Source organism: Lodderomyces beijingensis (genome assembly GCF_963989305.1).
Source record: "Lodderomyces beijingensis strain CBS 14171 genome assembly, chromosome: 3".
Taxonomy (NCBI): domain Eukaryota; kingdom Fungi; phylum Ascomycota; class Pichiomycetes; order Serinales; family Debaryomycetaceae; genus Lodderomyces; species Lodderomyces beijingensis.
In genome coordinates, this window is record NC_089972.1 from 752,009 (window position 1) to 768,949 (window position 16,941).

The 16,941-nt window shown below is 43.3% G+C and overlaps 9 protein-coding genes across 9 annotated transcripts; 6 read left to right on the top strand and 3 right to left on the bottom strand. All coding sequences in view use genetic code 12, as the record gives it.

Moving 5' to 3' along the window:
• Positions 1-554: 554 nt before the first annotated feature.
• On the top strand, positions 555-2,660 carry LODBEIA_P24010 (uncharacterized protein; the record flags this gene model as incomplete). Its single annotated transcript, XM_066972397.1, has 1 exon — positions 555-2,660. The coding sequence occupies one exon, from the start codon at positions 555-557 to the stop codon at positions 2,658-2,660; it is 2,106 nt and encodes a 701-aa protein (XP_066829339.1).
• A 495-nt stretch (positions 2,661-3,155) lies between these two features.
• On the top strand, positions 3,156-3,557 carry LODBEIA_P24020 (uncharacterized protein; the record flags this gene model as incomplete). The annotated part of the gene is made up of 1 exon (XM_066972398.1): positions 3,156-3,557. The coding sequence occupies one exon, from the start codon at positions 3,156-3,158 to the stop codon at positions 3,555-3,557; it is 402 nt and encodes a 133-aa protein (XP_066829340.1).
• Positions 3,558-3,713: 156 nt separating this feature from the next.
• On the bottom strand, positions 3,714-4,292 carry LODBEIA_P24030 (uncharacterized protein; the record flags this gene model as incomplete). The annotated part of the gene is made up of 1 exon (XM_066972399.1): positions 3,714-4,292. One exon carries the CDS (start codon positions 4,290-4,292, stop codon positions 3,714-3,716), a length of 579 nt encoding a protein of 192 aa, XP_066829341.1.
• A 532-nt stretch (positions 4,293-4,824) lies between these two features.
• On the bottom strand, positions 4,825-5,937 carry LODBEIA_P24040 (uncharacterized protein; the record flags this gene model as incomplete). The annotated part of the gene is made up of 1 exon (XM_066972400.1): positions 4,825-5,937. The coding sequence occupies one exon, from the start codon at positions 5,935-5,937 to the stop codon at positions 4,825-4,827; it is 1,113 nt and encodes a 370-aa protein (XP_066829342.1).
• A 1,647-nt stretch (positions 5,938-7,584) lies between these two features.
• LODBEIA_P24050 (uncharacterized protein) lies at positions 7,585-10,209 on the top strand (the record flags this gene model as incomplete). Its single annotated transcript, XM_066972401.1, has 1 exon — positions 7,585-10,209. One exon carries the CDS (start codon positions 7,585-7,587, stop codon positions 10,207-10,209), a length of 2,625 nt encoding a protein of 874 aa, XP_066829343.1.
• Positions 10,210-10,576: 367 nt separating this feature from the next.
• On the top strand, positions 10,577-12,028 carry LODBEIA_P24060 (uncharacterized protein; the record flags this gene model as incomplete). Its single annotated transcript, XM_066972402.1, has 1 exon — positions 10,577-12,028. One exon carries the CDS (start codon positions 10,577-10,579, stop codon positions 12,026-12,028), a length of 1,452 nt encoding a protein of 483 aa, XP_066829344.1.
• A 243-nt stretch (positions 12,029-12,271) lies between these two features.
• Positions 12,272-13,195, top strand: LODBEIA_P24070 (uncharacterized protein; the record flags this gene model as incomplete). Its single annotated transcript, XM_066972403.1, has 1 exon — positions 12,272-13,195. One exon carries the CDS (start codon positions 12,272-12,274, stop codon positions 13,193-13,195), a length of 924 nt encoding a protein of 307 aa, XP_066829345.1.
• A 301-nt stretch (positions 13,196-13,496) lies between these two features.
• Positions 13,497-13,846, top strand: LODBEIA_P24080 (uncharacterized protein; the record flags this gene model as incomplete). Its single annotated transcript, XM_066972404.1, has 2 exons — positions 13,497-13,556; positions 13,643-13,846. The coding sequence occupies 2 exons, from the start codon at positions 13,497-13,499 to the stop codon at positions 13,844-13,846; spliced, it is 264 nt and encodes an 87-aa protein (XP_066829346.1).
• Positions 13,847-14,437: 591 nt separating this feature from the next.
• LODBEIA_P24090 (uncharacterized protein) lies at positions 14,438-15,046 on the bottom strand (the record flags this gene model as incomplete). The annotated part of the gene is made up of 1 exon (XM_066972405.1): positions 14,438-15,046. One exon carries the CDS (start codon positions 15,044-15,046, stop codon positions 14,438-14,440), a length of 609 nt encoding a protein of 202 aa, XP_066829347.1.
• Between the last annotated feature and the right edge of the window lie 1,895 nt (positions 15,047-16,941).

Genomic DNA, 16,941 nt, shown 5'->3' on the forward strand with positions numbered 1-16,941 from the left:
TGACCGTGTTATATCCGGTGGATGTATCCAAAGAGTTCATTTGCTGATGGGGGAGAAAGCGAACAAAAAAGTACGCCAAGGGTAACTTCACCTGGAACCGAAAAGATTGCTTATGTGAATGGGCTAGCCCCTCGCCGTAGAGGGCCACCCACCGGTTGACAAGTTGGGATCAAAAAACGACAATTCATGTTGCTTGGAACTGTTTCATTTCCCAGCAAGTTTCTGAGACACCTCAAAAAGCATGTCTTTACTTTAGTTGCCTTCTGTTCTTTATCCTATCATTCTCATTCGAAACAGTAAGTAGCTCATGTCATTACACATCAAACTCTCGCGACTGATTCATCAGCGAGGTTTTGTTCCTCAACAGATGTTCGACGTTGCCAACCAGGCAAACGTTTAGCCCCAACGGCTACGCTACGTCGCTTTGGTTGGTGTGACAGGATAACCACCTAAAATATTCTAATATTTTTTTTTTTTTTTTTTTAAAATTTCGCACTTCAAGACAAGGTCCACCAAGACCACACCTCCTCAGGACCGTTGAACAAAAGTATGGGATGTCAGATGGATTCATTCCAATCATCAGTATCTTCTATGCTGTTTTTCATCCGGAGGAAGGCACAAAGATAGTTCATCAGTTTCCCGAAAATTTAATTGCTTCAACATCGTCAACGACTAGCACTACTACTACAGCAGCACCAGCCTACGAGAATGAACACTCTGACAACAATTGTAACAGCGACAACAGTGACGAAGAGGACGAAGGAGGAGGAGGAGGAGGAAGAAGAGGAGGATTAGAAGACGGGGAAAGCGAAGCCGAGGAGCAGAAAAGCTTGTTCAATTTCGATATAGTTAAAAACTATGTGATTCCCAAACCACAGCTTTGCAACAGGCTCATATCTTTCAAGATTGACAAGTGGAAAGTTTTGGGCTTTCCCGTGCACATGGTGAATGAAAAATACGCACGAAACTCTTTCAGCTTCAACTTCTGCTTTGTGTTTCCATACGACGATGGCGATACCAAACCTTATGAATCAGCCATCAAGCGAATGGGCCAGATGTTTCAAGTTTTGGAAGAACAGAGTTTTATGTTGAGTAGATTGGACAAGGATAATTCCTTTAGCAAGACAAAAAATTCCGAGGAAAGACCTCTTCTTCCAGTCAATGGCAACTCCGGCTCGTCTTTGGCTGATCTCAATTTGGGTGCTAACAACCACCACCAGCACCACCACCGACTCAGCTTGGATGAAATATACGGCAGTGAATTGAGAGCTCCAGGCCAGTCTAGAACAAAGCAAATCTCGTTATCCTCGATCGAATCCTTAATCACCCAGATTTATCAGGATTTGAACAATTATTCGGAATGCTGTATACCGTTGGACAGCTCAAACTCCGTTGACATTAAATTGTTTCCTATTTTGCCTGCACCAGTTAATATCAAGGCTTATCAAGTGCCCCTTCCCAACGTCAAGTTGCAGCCCTTGGTTGATGTCAACTGGGACCCTACCATGATCAAGATTTTGCCGTTTATCGATGGTATAAACTCCGTCAAGAGAATCAGCGAATTGTGCGAGGCAAACTATATCGTGACCAAGCAATGTATCCAGCAGTTTATGCACTACGACTGCATTGAAATCATTGACATCTTTCAGTTTAGCAACATTTATGCCCCAACAAACTTGGTTGGCGATTTTCTCAAGTACGATGGAAGTATGGCTGAACTGTGCCAGGCTTATGTTGTCACCAACGATGAAGCCGCCGACTTGAGATCGGGCTCAATTGCACCCTCAATTGCGCCCACACCTTCAACAAACTCTCCGCGTCCAGTTACCGAGAGCTCTTCTTCGCCGAACCACTATTTCAGAAACTTGACTTCGTCCTCGACGTCGCCTTATTCGCGAAGCAGCTACTTGTCCAAGTCACCCAAAAACTCCACGATGCACAACGTCACGGTGAAAGTTCCAACAAAGTCAGATTTGTTTTCTCTTTATCGATCACTAAACCAAGGCCAAACTGTCAAGGAATGGTGCATCCACAACAATGCACTCCTACGCAATGTCGATGTAAGGAGATTCATCAACTTTGGAATACTACGAGGGATCATTTACCGTGTTTACTCATATCCCATCTTGCATGCAATCACCAGGGTCATTGAAAGTGGCGAAGTCCCCAAACCGGAAGATTTTTACAACAACACCTTGAAGAGGAAAAAACCAGAGATAAAAACGCCCGTTAATAAGCTGAGAGATGAAGGGCTCTTGAAAAGTAGTGTTCATGAGCAGACACTAACCACCGATTCAAGAAGACGCGTCAGCTTTACCTCAAGTGCAGATAGACATCGACCTCGGTTGCACGTGGTCAAAGACGTGATTTCGGAAGATGACAGCGAAGAGTCAGACGAAGACGAAATAAGCTCCACCCACAGAGTCCAGTTGGCAGCGAGAAGCGCGAGAACGTCATCGTCTTCTCGCAAAGACAGCGAGTCGCAAAAGGAGCAACAAGAAGCAGTATCGGAAAAAGACGAAGAAGATATGATTTTCCTCATCAAGATGTTGATTGGATTCCAGCATTTTGATTCTATCTGCACCGAATTGCAAAAGTCGCGTGGCGAAGTCGAGAAAATGATTGAGAAGTTGGGCTCATACAGCGTCATCAACTGCTGACACAAGCCACTTGAGCCCATCATCAAGTGGAGAACCAATAACCAAGAACCAAAAATTAAGAATTCAAAATTTACCACTCATGATTGTTTTGCCGCCATTTTTCGTACATCCAGCAAATATATGGGATTATGGCATCAGTCAGTAAAAAGATGCTGGCTGTTCACGTGACCAGATTCACCTTACGCGGAAAGACAAAGAGAGACGGAAAGAGTCCTTCAATTTTTTTTTTCTTTGTTCTGTTTTTTTTTTTTTTTATTTTCGTTGTTGTGGTGATTTGTTTTTTGTTAAAACCAAAACAACTTCCCATAAACACCACTTAATTTCAAACCCCCCAGCCAACTGAACTTGAGTTTACTTCGACTTAACTTTGACTACACCACAGCACATAGCACCTATCACGCGGCACACACATAGTACAAACCAGTTAGCACACGCCAGTCAGCACACACCAGTTAACACGCCGCACCACACACAACACTAGAGTTCACCAATACAATGTCAGGGAAAGGAAAAGTACATGGAGGTAAGGGCAAATCAGCCGAGATTGCCAAGTCGTCAACGTCCCATTCAGCCAGAGCAGGGTTGCAATTCCCCGTGGGAAGAGTCAAGAGATATCTTAAGAAGCAAGCTCAAAACAAGATCAGAGTAGGTTCGAAAGCAGCGATATATCTTACTGCAGTGTTGGAGTATTTAACTGCCGAGGTGTTGGAATTGGCAGGAAACGCAGCAAAGGACTTGAAAGTCAAGAGGATAACACCTAGACACTTGCAATTGGCAATTAGAGGTGACGAAGAATTGGACAACTTGATCAAGGCTACCATTGCCTATGGTGGTGTTTTACCACACATCAACAAAGCCTTGTTGTTGAAAGTGGAGAAGAAAAAGAGTCAAAAGTAGTGGCAACAGTAGTGGCAGTGGCCCACTACAAGGCAGGATGGCGATGGTGTTGAGTTTTTCCCTTTTGTTAAATTTTGTATTATATATAAATCTATAATTTCTGTTGACTCGTCTGCGTCTACTCTGTTTTTTATGCTTTATGTACAAGATGGTTTTCTACTTGTTTGATGGTGGTGGTGGTGATGATAGTTTAGAAGTCGACGGCGACAGCGACGACGGCGACAGCGACGGTGGTGGTGACAATGACGTGCCATCATTCTTGTCCTCATTCTGATTGCCAATCTTGACATACTTGGGCTTGTACCCATCAGGAACCTTGTAGTCGTCCAATCGGATATTCATAGTGCCCAATTTGTCCTTGATAAACTCAATCTCGCTCTGTAGCACCGCAATGTCATCAGCAAGTGCTTCTCTTTGATTTGTAGCTTTCTTCCTGCTCCGATAAGCCTCATAAAAGATTAATCCGCCAGCAACGCTAAATAAAAACGCCTCCGAGATGAATGTTGCTCCTTGTTCAATGGCCTTGTTGTCATTCAACGGTCTCACTCTGATCTTCTTTTCCCCCAATAGGTTCATTCGAAGTTTGACATCTGTACGATGTAAATAGTTGGCAAATGCTATACATTGTTGTCGGAAAAATTCATTCGAGGTTGCTCTATTCGTTATTGCTTTTGAAATTGGTTTCGATATCGTGCGGATTAAAAGTGCTGTTATCTTCAATGCTATTCCACTCATCCTTCCACGGGTGTGTGTGTGGGAGGGGAGTGGGGGGGAAGTTTGAGATATTCAGATGGGTCCCCTACTGTGATGGGCGATGGAATTTTGGGAGTTGGGTTCCTCTCACTTGTGGGGCGTGGTGGTGAGACGGTGAGGTCATGTGGCGATCGAATTTTGTTAGACAAGTGCGGCACCGAGCGTTAAGAATCTCAAAACAAGGGGGGGTGATGGAGCGAGCTTGGGAAGGGGGGAGGAAAGGAAAGGAAAGGAAAGGAAAAGGCGGGTGAGAAAATCACAATTGTTCAACTTGGCACTTACATGAGATGAATCAAGCTCAAGTAAAGCCTCGTGTTACTAATTTCAAAAGCCTTGGAGGGACCGTTTCACGTGGAGAATAGCCTCATGGTATTGATGAATGGATAGCACAATTGCTTTTTTTTTTTCAAATCTACAAGTCTATAAATCTATAAGCAATCCTTTTTTACAACGCCAACAAGGATGGCAACGGCAACGATTAGAAAAGGGGACTGTCTCTATTTTTTTTTTTAAGTTAATCAAATTGGTATTCATAGATTGATTGATCGTGGCAGTATGATCTAAAGTCATCAAAATAAACGTCAATCAATAAATCATAAAATTTATCGTCATTGATCAGATTAATGATTGTGGCATTACCAGTCTTGACTCCCTTTGGGGCAAACTCGTGGCCCCAGATTCTCAATGATCCGTAAAATGGAGAGTAAAACTGGGTGTCTACAGCAACACTGAAATCCGTTGAACTCTCTATCAAATCGGGGAAAACCATGAATGCCAGGACAACTTCATCCCAGAATGGCAACGTTTGTTGGTCATTATTTTCAGTATAGTTGCCAGTAGCCAACAAGGTGCTTAGTTGCTGGAAATATGGGATCTCGGCCAACTGTTCAACCGTCAAGTCTGCACGAGCAAGAATTCTGTCGTAAAGTGCTTGACTTGGAACTAGATAGTTTGTGACGTTGGCACCAATAACGAGCTTTTTCCACCCAGCAGTGAATACAATCTGGGCTGCTTCCGGATCGTCCATCAAGTTGATATCTGTGTTGATATCGTTAATTATGGGTGCTCCCGTGCCAGCAGCATACTGAGTATCGAAGTATCCACCCATGATGTATAACCCAGCAGACTCGTTGACCAAAGGAGGATACAAACTGATAGCCTGGGCAATTGTAGTCATCATGCCTGCAGCATAAACGTAAACAGGGTCAGTATCCTTATTGGCTTTAACTGCATCGATCAAAGCTACAGCAGCCATTTTACTATCGTCAAAAGTGACATTGTCCCACGTATACACATCTTGATAGCCGGGGGTGAATGCACCTTGCCAAACCAACGTGCCAAACAATTCTTCCCAAATTTGAAACGTTTCTGGAGTACGCAACAAGGGTTGACTGGCCCCTTTATATTGTGGGATGCACTGAGTAAGATTGTAGATTTCACGAACAGATGAAATCTGGGCCATGGAATCCACTAGCGAAGCCGAGCCAAATGATCCAGATATGCCAACGATTTCCCAGCCTGCCTTGAGTGGGAATAGCGCAATTGGTGCTGTTAACCCATCGTTGTCGATAAAGACCTTTTTGGCCAAAACGCTAGAGAAAAGAAGGACAATCGCAAGCAAATTCATGACCGTTGTTTTTGGGGAGAAAAGAACCCTTGGATGTTTATGACTACTTAGAAGCAAGAGCGGGATCCCTTCAACATCTTATATCTTCATTTGCATTGGTTTTGGGCAAGTTTTTTTTTTTTCCAATCTTTCGACCTCATCGACAAGACCAATAGTAAGTCGCCTTAGTTCATCGAAAAAAAAACAATAGATAAGAGCCGTACACCGGAGAGTGTGTTGGGACTCTTCTCTGGGCTCTTTCTGTTTTTCTTTTGTTGTTTTTCGAAGGCCGAAATTCAAATCTCATTTGGTACGGCATCTTGTCCAACAAAGTAATCGAATGCGTGCACGTGATCTGAGATTCTGGTGCCGCAAGGTTAGCGCAATTTTTTACTCGATACAGGGTTCTTCTACAGTAAATTGGCTGAAAAAAAAAAGACGTTCAATAAGATGATGATTGACGAGGTAAATTTACATTGTTTGAAACAATAGACAGACAAGATCGCAGCTCTCACTGCACACTCTCTCATCCAATGTAATGTTTAACCTGGATAGAGGTCTATTAGTATCTTCATGAGATCTCTTCAAATGGGTACACACTATCGTTGAGGAAATTACAGTCCCAATTAAAAAAACAAAAAATTTTCTTTTTTTTACAGCCAAATTTTCTACATTTCTGCTTCCCACTTCTTCTTCAACAACAACCCTCTACCCACGATGATGACAGCTTAGCGTAACAGAGCTCATAGAAACCGGGTAATAAAAAAACAAACAAAAGTCAGTGCCTTGCAAGCAACTCCCATATCAACGTGAGCACAACGTGAGAAACAGAACACCAAAAAAATTACAAAGCAAAAATTATCGACCAACTTGTATCCCCAAACCCCACGGTGTTTTGACGTCTACCCCAGGATCCTTGCCTCGAGTCTTTCTCCAGTGCATCCAAATAAAAACCCAGTTATTATTTATACAATACGGTTGAGGATGCTGAATCTAGTAATTTTGCAAGGAAATTTAACCGTGTGTCTTGTGTTGCCCTATGTTCACCCCCACTTGAAATCTTTTTTTTTTATTTTTGGACGTCCTGTTATTTTATAATTTAATTGGTTAAGCGAACCCAGAGGTTTGAGTGGCCTTATATGCCACTTGGCAGGATGGCAGGATTGCAGAGTTGCAGAATTTTCTGGGGTAATAATGTGGGCGGGTCACGTGCTACACCATACCCGGTTTTCATGAGTGAGATTGTGCCTTTTTTTTTATTTTTTATTTTTTTCTTTCTTAATCACTAAGATCACTAAAAAAGATTCTCGGTGTTTTGTTAAGCATGGGGGAGGGATGAAATGACGATGTAAGGTTATGTGACTCCTTGTTAGTACCACCAGGACAGAAAAGAAAGTCAATCTAAGATATATAACATCACATCTTGACTGCCCCACAAACAAAAGTCTAACCGAGCCCATTTCTTTCAAGAAAATAATCAAAACAAAGTGAAAAGAAAAAAAAAGAAAAAGACAGACTCAAACATACAATCGAGGGAGAAAAGAGGTATTTAAATTACAGCAGGATTCCCTTACTACAAAAGCCATTGGTATATCCAGCTAGCTATCCACTTTTTTTTTTGGTTTTCTGTTTTAATAACAAGTCTTTACCTTACTACTTTTTTCGAAAATGCATGACGGTACCCACCGCACATTTGAAAATGAAGACAAGTTACCAAATTTGCCAGTGCCACCTCTCGCGGCTACTGTTCAGCAAGCCTTGGCGGCTTTGAAAGCAATTGTGACCCCTGAGGAATATGAGGAAGTATTGAAGGAAGCGAGTGATTTTCTAGATCACGAGTTGATCCAGTTGATCCAATCGCACTTGGTTGCCATTGCTGAGGATCAAGAGAAGCATAATAGCTATCTTGACGTTGTCAACAACAACATGACCCCTGCCATTTACAGTGTTAGCAAGAGTGACATCTTGCCCAAGAACCCGTACCTTATATTGGAAGAAGATCCTTATTCGAAAACCATTCATCCTCCCAATCAAGCGGAAAGGTCTGCTAATTTGGTTAATTCAACTTTGAAATTCATTGTTACTTTGAGAAATGGTACGTTGAAGCCCGATGTGACGCCAAAGAACAAGAGTCCCTTGACCATGTCTTGCTACAAGAACTTGTTTGGAACTTCAAGAGTGCCGGATTTTGAAGGTGGCAGTTCCGATATCAGCATGAGAAAGTATCAGGACATTAATGACTCGAGACACATCTTGATCATTTCAAATAACCAGTTTCACGTCTTGGAAGTGTTGACGGAATATGACGAAGACGAGTTTGCTGAATCGGGAACAAAGCACAAAGTAATCTTCCACGATCACGAGTTGGCTGAAATTTTCCAAAAAATCATTGACGATTCGGATGTGGTTGACCCTGTGGAGTCCATCAACAACTCGATTGGTTCGATCACTTCGCAAAACTTGAAGAATTGGAGAGAGGCAAGATACGAGTTGGAAAAGTCCAATGCGACTCAAATGCAATTGATTGATGACGCCTTGTTTGTGTTGGTTTTTGATTCAAACTCACCGGTTGGCGATCAGGACAAGACCATGGTGATTTCACATGGTACCACTGTTCTTAACGAGTTGAATGTCCAAATCGGTACCTGTACTTCCAGATGGTACGACAAATTGCAATTGGTTGTTACTAGAAACTCCGTTGCCGGGGTGGTTTGGGAATCGTTGACGATGGACTCGACGGCTATCTTAAGATTTATCAGTGATATCTATACAGACTCGGTTTTGAAATTGGCCAAAAACATCAATGGTTCCGAATACACCTTGTTTGATCCGAAAGTCACCTATGCTCCATCGCAGATTGCCAAGCCCGAGGCGCTCAAAGTCCCATTCACCATTACCAACGAGTTGTTGCACCTTATACATCTTTCCGAAACTCATTTGGCAGATCTCATTTCTCAACACGAGTACAAGACTCACACCATCAAATTGCAAACGCGATTGGCAGCTAAATTTGGATTGTCGGTTGACTCGATTTTACAGATTTGTTTTCAAATTGCCAACTACTCATTATACGGTAGAATGGTCAACACGTTGGAGCCAATTACAACTAGAAAGTTTAAGGATGCGAGAACCGAATTGATCCCCATTCAAAACGAGTCGATTGAAACCTTGTGCAAGCTTTACATCACTAGTCCCAATGGCGATGAAAAGTTTAAATTGTTTAAACAATGCTGCGACCTGCACTCGAAACAGTACCACGACGCGATGCTAGGCAAGGGTTTTGAAAGACATTTCATGTCCATTGTGCAAATTTTGAATAAACCCGAAGCGGCACGTAGGTTGAATGCAATCAACAAGCACTTGCCACCAATCCCGGACTTTGTTGCTCGTGAAATTAGATTGCCGTTCTTGTTCAGTTCATGTGTCGATACGTTGCTGAGACCAGAGCTTTTGATTTCAAACTGCGGTAACCCTGCATTGAGATTGTTTGGCATCCCGCCAGCTATTGACCAAGGTTTTGGAATTGCTTATATTATTCACCAGGACAAGATTAAGATTACCGTTTGCTCCAAGCATAGACAAACTGATCGATATTTGGACACCTTCCATCGTGTTGTTCACGACTTGAAAGTCAACATGAGAGCCAGAACTTCATCTGCTCAAATGTCAATAAGTGACTCTGAGCAAAAAAAGTTGGAGTCGCAGAGATTAAGGGTCGAGCACGAATTGAGCACTACTTCCTTGGATACAGCTACAACGCACCCTATCCAGATAGATTTTGAGAGCGAGAAGCCAGAAGCTAAACCGCACTCCGAGCGCCAACCAGAAGCCGCATCGAAGAGGAAACGTAAGGATTCAGAGAGCAGCGAGAATGATGATGAGGAAGCCGATGGCGATGACGAAGATTTTGAACTTATGGGCGGTTATGGGTACTTTGACTATGGGGACTTGAAACAAACCGAACAGATTAGAAACCGTGGCTCCTCCTACTTTAGCAGCCAGGCACATTCAACAGTGTCAAGTGCTCTTAGTTCAGCCAACCATTCAACGGTAAACTTGCACCACCCAGGATCAAAGAATGATGTTTACGATGTCAAACAGAAACTATTGTTGTCTGAAAGGATCAGAGACGAGTTGTCTCATAGTGTTGACAGCTTCCCAAAGACTGACGTCAAGGTGGAAACAGTTGGAGAGACCCCTCTTGAAGATGCCGAAGATGTGAGCATATCTTATGTCTCACCATTTGTCCATAAGAGCACCGTCGGTAGGAGTCTTCAAATTAACCACTACTAAAAAGCTTGATGCTTTGAAAACTCAGAGTGGGACGTTAGCTATTATTTTCAATTATTTATATCTCTATTTATTTATTTATTTATTTATTTATCCAAAAAAAAGAAAGAGCACACACCATTTATATCCTATTTATACATTCCGTTGTTTGAAAACTTGTCACCTACCTTTGATCTCTTCACCTACCTTTTGAACTCGTTTGCCAATGCCCCTTTATTTCAGTTGTTTTATTCTTTCATCGCCACACCCCCCTAACGCGTGAAATGACTCTCGCAGGTAAAAAAAAAAAGAACGGATTCAAAATCTCCACCAGATTCATCTGATTAGTGTAACGGCCAATGCAACCTGTCTGTACTTTCAGGAACCGAAAATGGCCTTCCCCACGTCAGGTCTAGCACGACTACTGAAGTCGCTAATACAAGTACGCGGGATAGACGCCACGAAATTTCTCAATGGGCTTCTCACGTCAAGATTGCTCCCCAACATCATCAAGAAGAAGCAACATACAATCAGTGAAGCCGAGTCTCGACACGCCAACTTGGCCGAGATAATAGACACTCGATCCAACTATGGATTAATGCATGAAGACATCTACGACCCCGACTTTAATATTGGTATAGGTCGAGATGGAATCAATTCGATGATTTTGAATAGTAAAGGCCGGGTTGTTACTGATTTGTTCTTGTATACTTTACCATTTGACAATTACAAAGACTGTTGGCTGGAGTTGATGCAAACACCGGGGTACTTGATCGAAGTTGACCAGGCTAACCTGAGATCAGTATTGACGATGTTGAAAATGCATAAATTGAGCGCCAAGGTCAAATTTCAAGAGGATCAAGGTTTGCATTCGTACTACTATTACGATGACTCGCAGGAGTTTTTGGAGTGGATGGAAGATGTTCAGCTGGAGTATTTCAGCAGTGCAGATCCGGTCAATGCTTTGCAGCTGGCGAATTCGTTTATTCGCAAGGAGGTGATTTTCAATACGAAATACGCGGGGAATATCTTGGGTTTTGCTTTTGATAATCGAATACCGAGCTTTGGATTCAAGTTTGTTACGAATAGAAAAGTGACTGAAGATGTGACGCTGGAAAAAGAAAAGGAAGAGAAGGATATCTTGATTCATGAGTTATTTTCGAGTAATTTCAAGTTCCCTGTTGCCAAAGTTGCCGAACTGGCTGTCGAAGAGAGGAGATTTGTCAATGGCTTGTTTGAGACGCACGATGCCCGCGATGATGCCAAGCTTCTTCCCTTTGAATGCAATTTGGACTACACTAATGGATTGTCGTTGGACAAGGGATGTTACGTAGGTCAAGAATTGACTATTAGAACATACAACAACAAAACAACGAGAAAGAGGGTTTTCCCAGTGGAGTTTTTCCGTCTCACTCCCGAGTTCGTGGCAGAGGCAAAGTCGTATGCTGGTGGCGAGTCAACTCAAGCACTACCACAAGTTGAGTTGATTGCACCTGAAGATGTCCCGATTGAGTCCTTAGAGGAGAGCGAAGTTTGGCCCTTATTCGAAGGAGAAGAACAAGGAGAAGTGATGGACAAAGGCAAGAGTGGTGAAGAAACCACCAGGATTCAAAGTAATAACCCATTTGCATCTAGCATGAAGCTGAGGTCACCAAGAGCAAGAGTCAGAAGAAACGGAGTCGGCAAGACACTTGCGCGGAATGGCAATCTCGGATTCTGTACGTTGCCAATTTCGTCTGTGGAGAAATTCCCATTTTTCAAGTTGAAATTCACTCCTCAAGAAGGGGAAAAGGAGGTTGAAATTGGAGTCAAGGCTGTTATACCTGACTGGTGGCCCGAATAAGCCTGTATGTAGAAAAAAAAACAGATACCATTAGTAGCAAATATACTAGAAGCGTTTTGATCTTGTTCTTGAAACTTTGCTCACGTGCGGAGGGGCCGTTGTTGCTAGGCCGTTGGTGCTTGCGCGGCAAAAGGAAAATTAAAGGAACACGCCAAAATACCCAGCCGCTCAGTCTCGTGGCCTTTAAATTTTGTCCAATTCATCAGATGAAGCTGCGAAGATAGACCCCAAAAAAAATAGACAATGGCCGATACAACAGTACCTGTTAGCGAGTATTTGCAATTTATAAACCATGCTACCACTATAGTCAGAAGCAAGATCTCAGGCTCGCCCATGGCGAAACCACGAGTCTTGATCATTTGCGGCTCAGGATTAGGTGGAATCGCAGACAAGTTGGCCGCATCGAGCATAATTGAGATTGATTACCACGATATTCCAGGTTTCAAAACGTCGACGGTGCCAGGCCACGCGGGGAAGTTAGTATTTGGAGTCATGGGCTCGAATAAAGTGCCCGTGGTGTGCATGGTGGGCAGATTGCATTTTTACGAAGGCTACACGTTCCAACAGACGACTTTCCCCGTTCGTGTTGCTGCCCAATTGGGGGTTTCGATTGTCATTGTTACCAACGCCGCTGGAGGCGTCAACTCAAACTACCACGCGGGCGAATTGATGTTGATTGAAGATCACATCAACTTCCCCGGGTTAGCAGGCTGGCACCCGCTTCGAGGACCAAACTTGGAAGACTTTGGGCCTAGGTTCTTGCCTCTTTCCGACGCTTATGACCATGAGTTGAGAAGACTCTTTATGACCACTGCACAAGAGGAGTTGGGCGTAGAGAGAAAGATCAACGAGGGGACGTATTTTTTCGCTGCGGGACCAACGTTTGAAAGCCGAGCTGAAGTGAGAATGATTAGGACACTCGGTGGTGACGCCGTGGGTATGTCTACTGTTCCAGAGGTGATTGTTGCTCGCCATTGCGGATTAAAAGTGCTTGCATTGTCGTTGATCACCAACGACGGTGTTGGCGAGAAACCACCAGGTGCGTTGGAGGAGAACCCTAGAGCGTTGAGTGAAGGTATGGCTAGCCATGCTGAAGTGCTAGAGACTGCTGATGCAGCCTCGAAAGACGTTCAAAAGGTCATTGAGGCTGTTGTTAATAAGTTATAGAATTTTTTTAGACAATTCATTTCTATTGGTTTTTGACTCCTACCTTTTACATTCCTGTCTCTTAATGCCTTTTTAGAGCTGGTAAGGGTCAATGTTCGCCAATTTGAACATCTTGTGTCTTTGATAACCTTTAGGAATCCACTCAAGTTCAACTTCTTGGTGTTGCGCTCATCCTTTATTGAAAGTCGCGTAGTTCAAAAATTGAAAAAAAAGAACAGTAAACAACTTATACCGGACCCCACATTTAAAACTCACAAGGCAGCCAAAACCACAGCCAAAACCACCAACACTGAACCGGAAAATGGAGAATCCTCACGAGCAGATCCACAAGACCTTATTAGCCAGAATAATAAACAATGTGGTATGTATTTTTTGGAGTTGAGAGAAAAAAAGAACCCCTTGAACACTCTCTCCTTTTGACCCAAATGACTAACTCCCAATGTTAAGGAAAATTTGAATGAATCGATTGTCGACATGAACAAAATGCTTCAACAGGCAAATAGGAACAATCTCGACAACGAGATAATTGCAAGCATGTGGGAGTCCTATATCAGGAGTGCAGAGTATAATTTACAGGCAACAGGGAACAAACTGCAAGATGATGACGATGCTGGTGATGAGGACGTGTCTGGAAGTCAGCGTGAAAATTGAACATTGAAACGAGGAAGGGGGGCGAACATCAAATTTTGAGGGTGCTGGATAGAGTTTGAAGAGCTGGAAATGTCTAGTGCAAAATGGGAGATTTTTGTCGTTTTGAGGGGGGCTCTTTCTTCCAGGATGCGTGCCACACGAGTAAAGATGGCTTCTAGGTCGAGACTTGGTGGAAAGGTTGAGCTGTTGGCGCTATAATGCGTGGCTGGCCACTGTCACTGAAAAGAATGAGCAGGAAGGTAACCGGTGCCTAGCATCAGCAGTAATAGCAGCAGAGTCTTGCGAGCGGTGACATTTGATGGCATGAATTTTTTTTTTTATAGATTCCAGTTGTCCCCTTCGAGAGTTGAAGTCAAGAGGTTAGGCCAATGCACAATGTAAACGTAGTAGTTGTAAATTTATATAAAGTTCCTTAACAAGCTAGGAGCAAGCTCGGACCTCATTCGATTCGATGAAAACACAAGTGCCTTCGACATTTTATCGAAAACACTGTTGCCACAACTCTCGTCGTTTCTTTAGACCATTAAATCGCCAGAGAGCTTGCATGGTTCCATTCCGAACGCATCCAGTAGACCGGGGTTTTCATTCAGTTTAAAACGCCGGTAGCGATTGCAAATACTTGTCAGTCTCTTCAATAAACTTGCTATTACTGATTTTTCCCAGGTATTCATTCGCTTCACGCAGACTATTGGCGCCCGCGGCACTTTGTTCATCGATCCATTTGAACTCAATCGGCAGCAACGAGTTTTCAACAACATGGGTCATGAAATAGTTTGAATATAGCTGCCACAACACCAGTTGTAGATCCACCACTTTCAAATCACTAATGATAACAAACTTGAACTTGGTGAGTGACTCCCAAAAGTGCACCTTGAATTGGCCCATGGTGAATTGCTTCAACTCGTTGGCCTGCTGTAAACTGTCTTCACCACCACCACCGCTGCCATCCATCAATTTCACAGCTATGGTTTTGAGAGAGTAAAGGATCCCAAAGAGAAGTTTGGAGCTATTGGCGTCATTGTTCTTGTTCACCTGTCCTTTTAAAACGGGGACTTCTTTCGCCGATGACGTGGCTGCCACTATCGATGTCGTGGAAGAAGCTGACGAGGATGCAATTGTCGACGCCGACGACTGGAAAAATTCGCGATCATAGATGCAATTGCAGTGCCTGTCAAAGATGAAAAACGAATAGATTGCCATCTTTTTCTCCCTTCTTCCTTCCACCTGTTGGCTCTCGTATGTGTGAGAGTTGAAACGGTGGAGCTCCTGTTGGCTCTCGTATGTATGTGTATGCTTGTTGAGTTGTTTGAAGCCAAAGTCTCTCCAACGCGGAGAAAAAAAAAACGTCAATTTTGGTCATAACGTGGAACCCACATCGCCGTTTGGCTGCAAATTTTGCGCAAATATCGCCAGAATTGCCGTAGAGCCAAAGGGATGCTCAACAAACAGTCTTTGGTGGTCGCTTTCCATACCAGGTAAGCCATCCTTAAATGGATCAAGTGTACCTACCTTCGCGCATGAGTCCTTGGAGGAGAGCAACTACAACTCGAAATGCCGTGGTGGTTGGGAATCGATCGTGGCCCACCAACGCACCAGCTGAAAAACCCCAGCGGCCAACGAAAGCAACGGTTAAAATAAAAAAAAACTGTTCAGGTCCAGACTCCGCCGGCATGCTTCTAAATTACCCCTTTTTTTTTTGCTATTCTTTCCCAGAATTGAGTTTTGACAGGAAATATGGAGGCAACGAAACCCGCTGATCTTTTCCCCCTTTTCTACCCTTTTTCCTTCCCCCTGATCCAATGCAATCAACGGAGCTAGTTTCAACACGAAGATCCACTCGATTGCCGTATGGATCTACGTACTTCTTCTTCAGCCATTGTGACTTGACCTCAGGAACCATAAAAAAAAAAAAAAGAAAAGAAAATTGACACAGTTTTGGAAGGTGATTGTACTGCCTCCGTTCTAACTGACCAAAATTTGTTTGTTGAAGTTGAAACTACAACGGTTGTGCAACGCAGCGCGGCCAATACCGGAAAGCACAATAGTTTGTGGTAATGCAAGTTTGGACTTGTTTCTGAACCCGGTGGGGAAAATAGTCCAGTTTCATGAGTGGCTCGATCGGATTAATAACTGTGGTGTTGCTGGCTTGGAGCATGCCTTCATAAGATGCTTGGGATACGAAATTGATGAGAAGAGGGCCAAGAAATACTGCGTGTGAGGTCTATCGTTGAGCAAGATCTACAATCAATTAAAACCGCTAAACTCGTTCAGGGCAAAGGTGAATAAAAGAAAGGCTTCTCAATGGAAAAATGAACTTCCGACTCTTTTGAAGTCCATTCAGAGTGCAATTTGAGCAGTCAGTGTTGGATTCGAACGTGATATTGACAAGGCAAAAGAAACAAAAAATTACAACAATTGTAAACCTCATCTTTTCGATGTGAAAAACTTGGCTGGGAGAAAACAAGCAAATAATAGACTTCCTCATGAGCGCCCAACCTGAGCCGACAAAAAAGAAACAATCGATCGAACTTGCACTGGCTCTTGTCTCGCCCAAGCCCATGAGATGGATCTTTTTGTCCTGCACCTTCAAAAAGATGTGCTTGTTGATACTCCGCGGAGCCAATTGAGTTAGGGAGAAAGAGTTGATTTTTCTTCGAGATATCTTGGTGAGACTATTGTGCGAACCAAGTGTCAGGAATCGCAACCGCTGCAGCTCTTCTGAAAGCACGCAAGCTATCCTTTTGATCCGCAGAGTTGGCATCTGCGCCAAGGCTCGGAATAAGCACGCACCGGGGTTAACAAGTGCAGTATCAAAGATAAGGAGGCAAATTGCAGTTACAACAATAATCGGAAAATAACCTACAGCTCGCGACCGGCAAAACGGACACCACAATTGATGGCATGATTATGGTGGCTGGATTAACTCACATCCGGAGCTGTACCTATGGTTTGGAGCTCGACTTGCTTACATATTTTTTTTTTTTTTTAAAATCCTCAATAAAAAAAAGGTACCAAATACTGAAGCAAAAGAAGAAATATATTTCTATCTCGAGCTGATGGATCCACGACTTGCCCCTGATTTGCAAGGTTTGGAT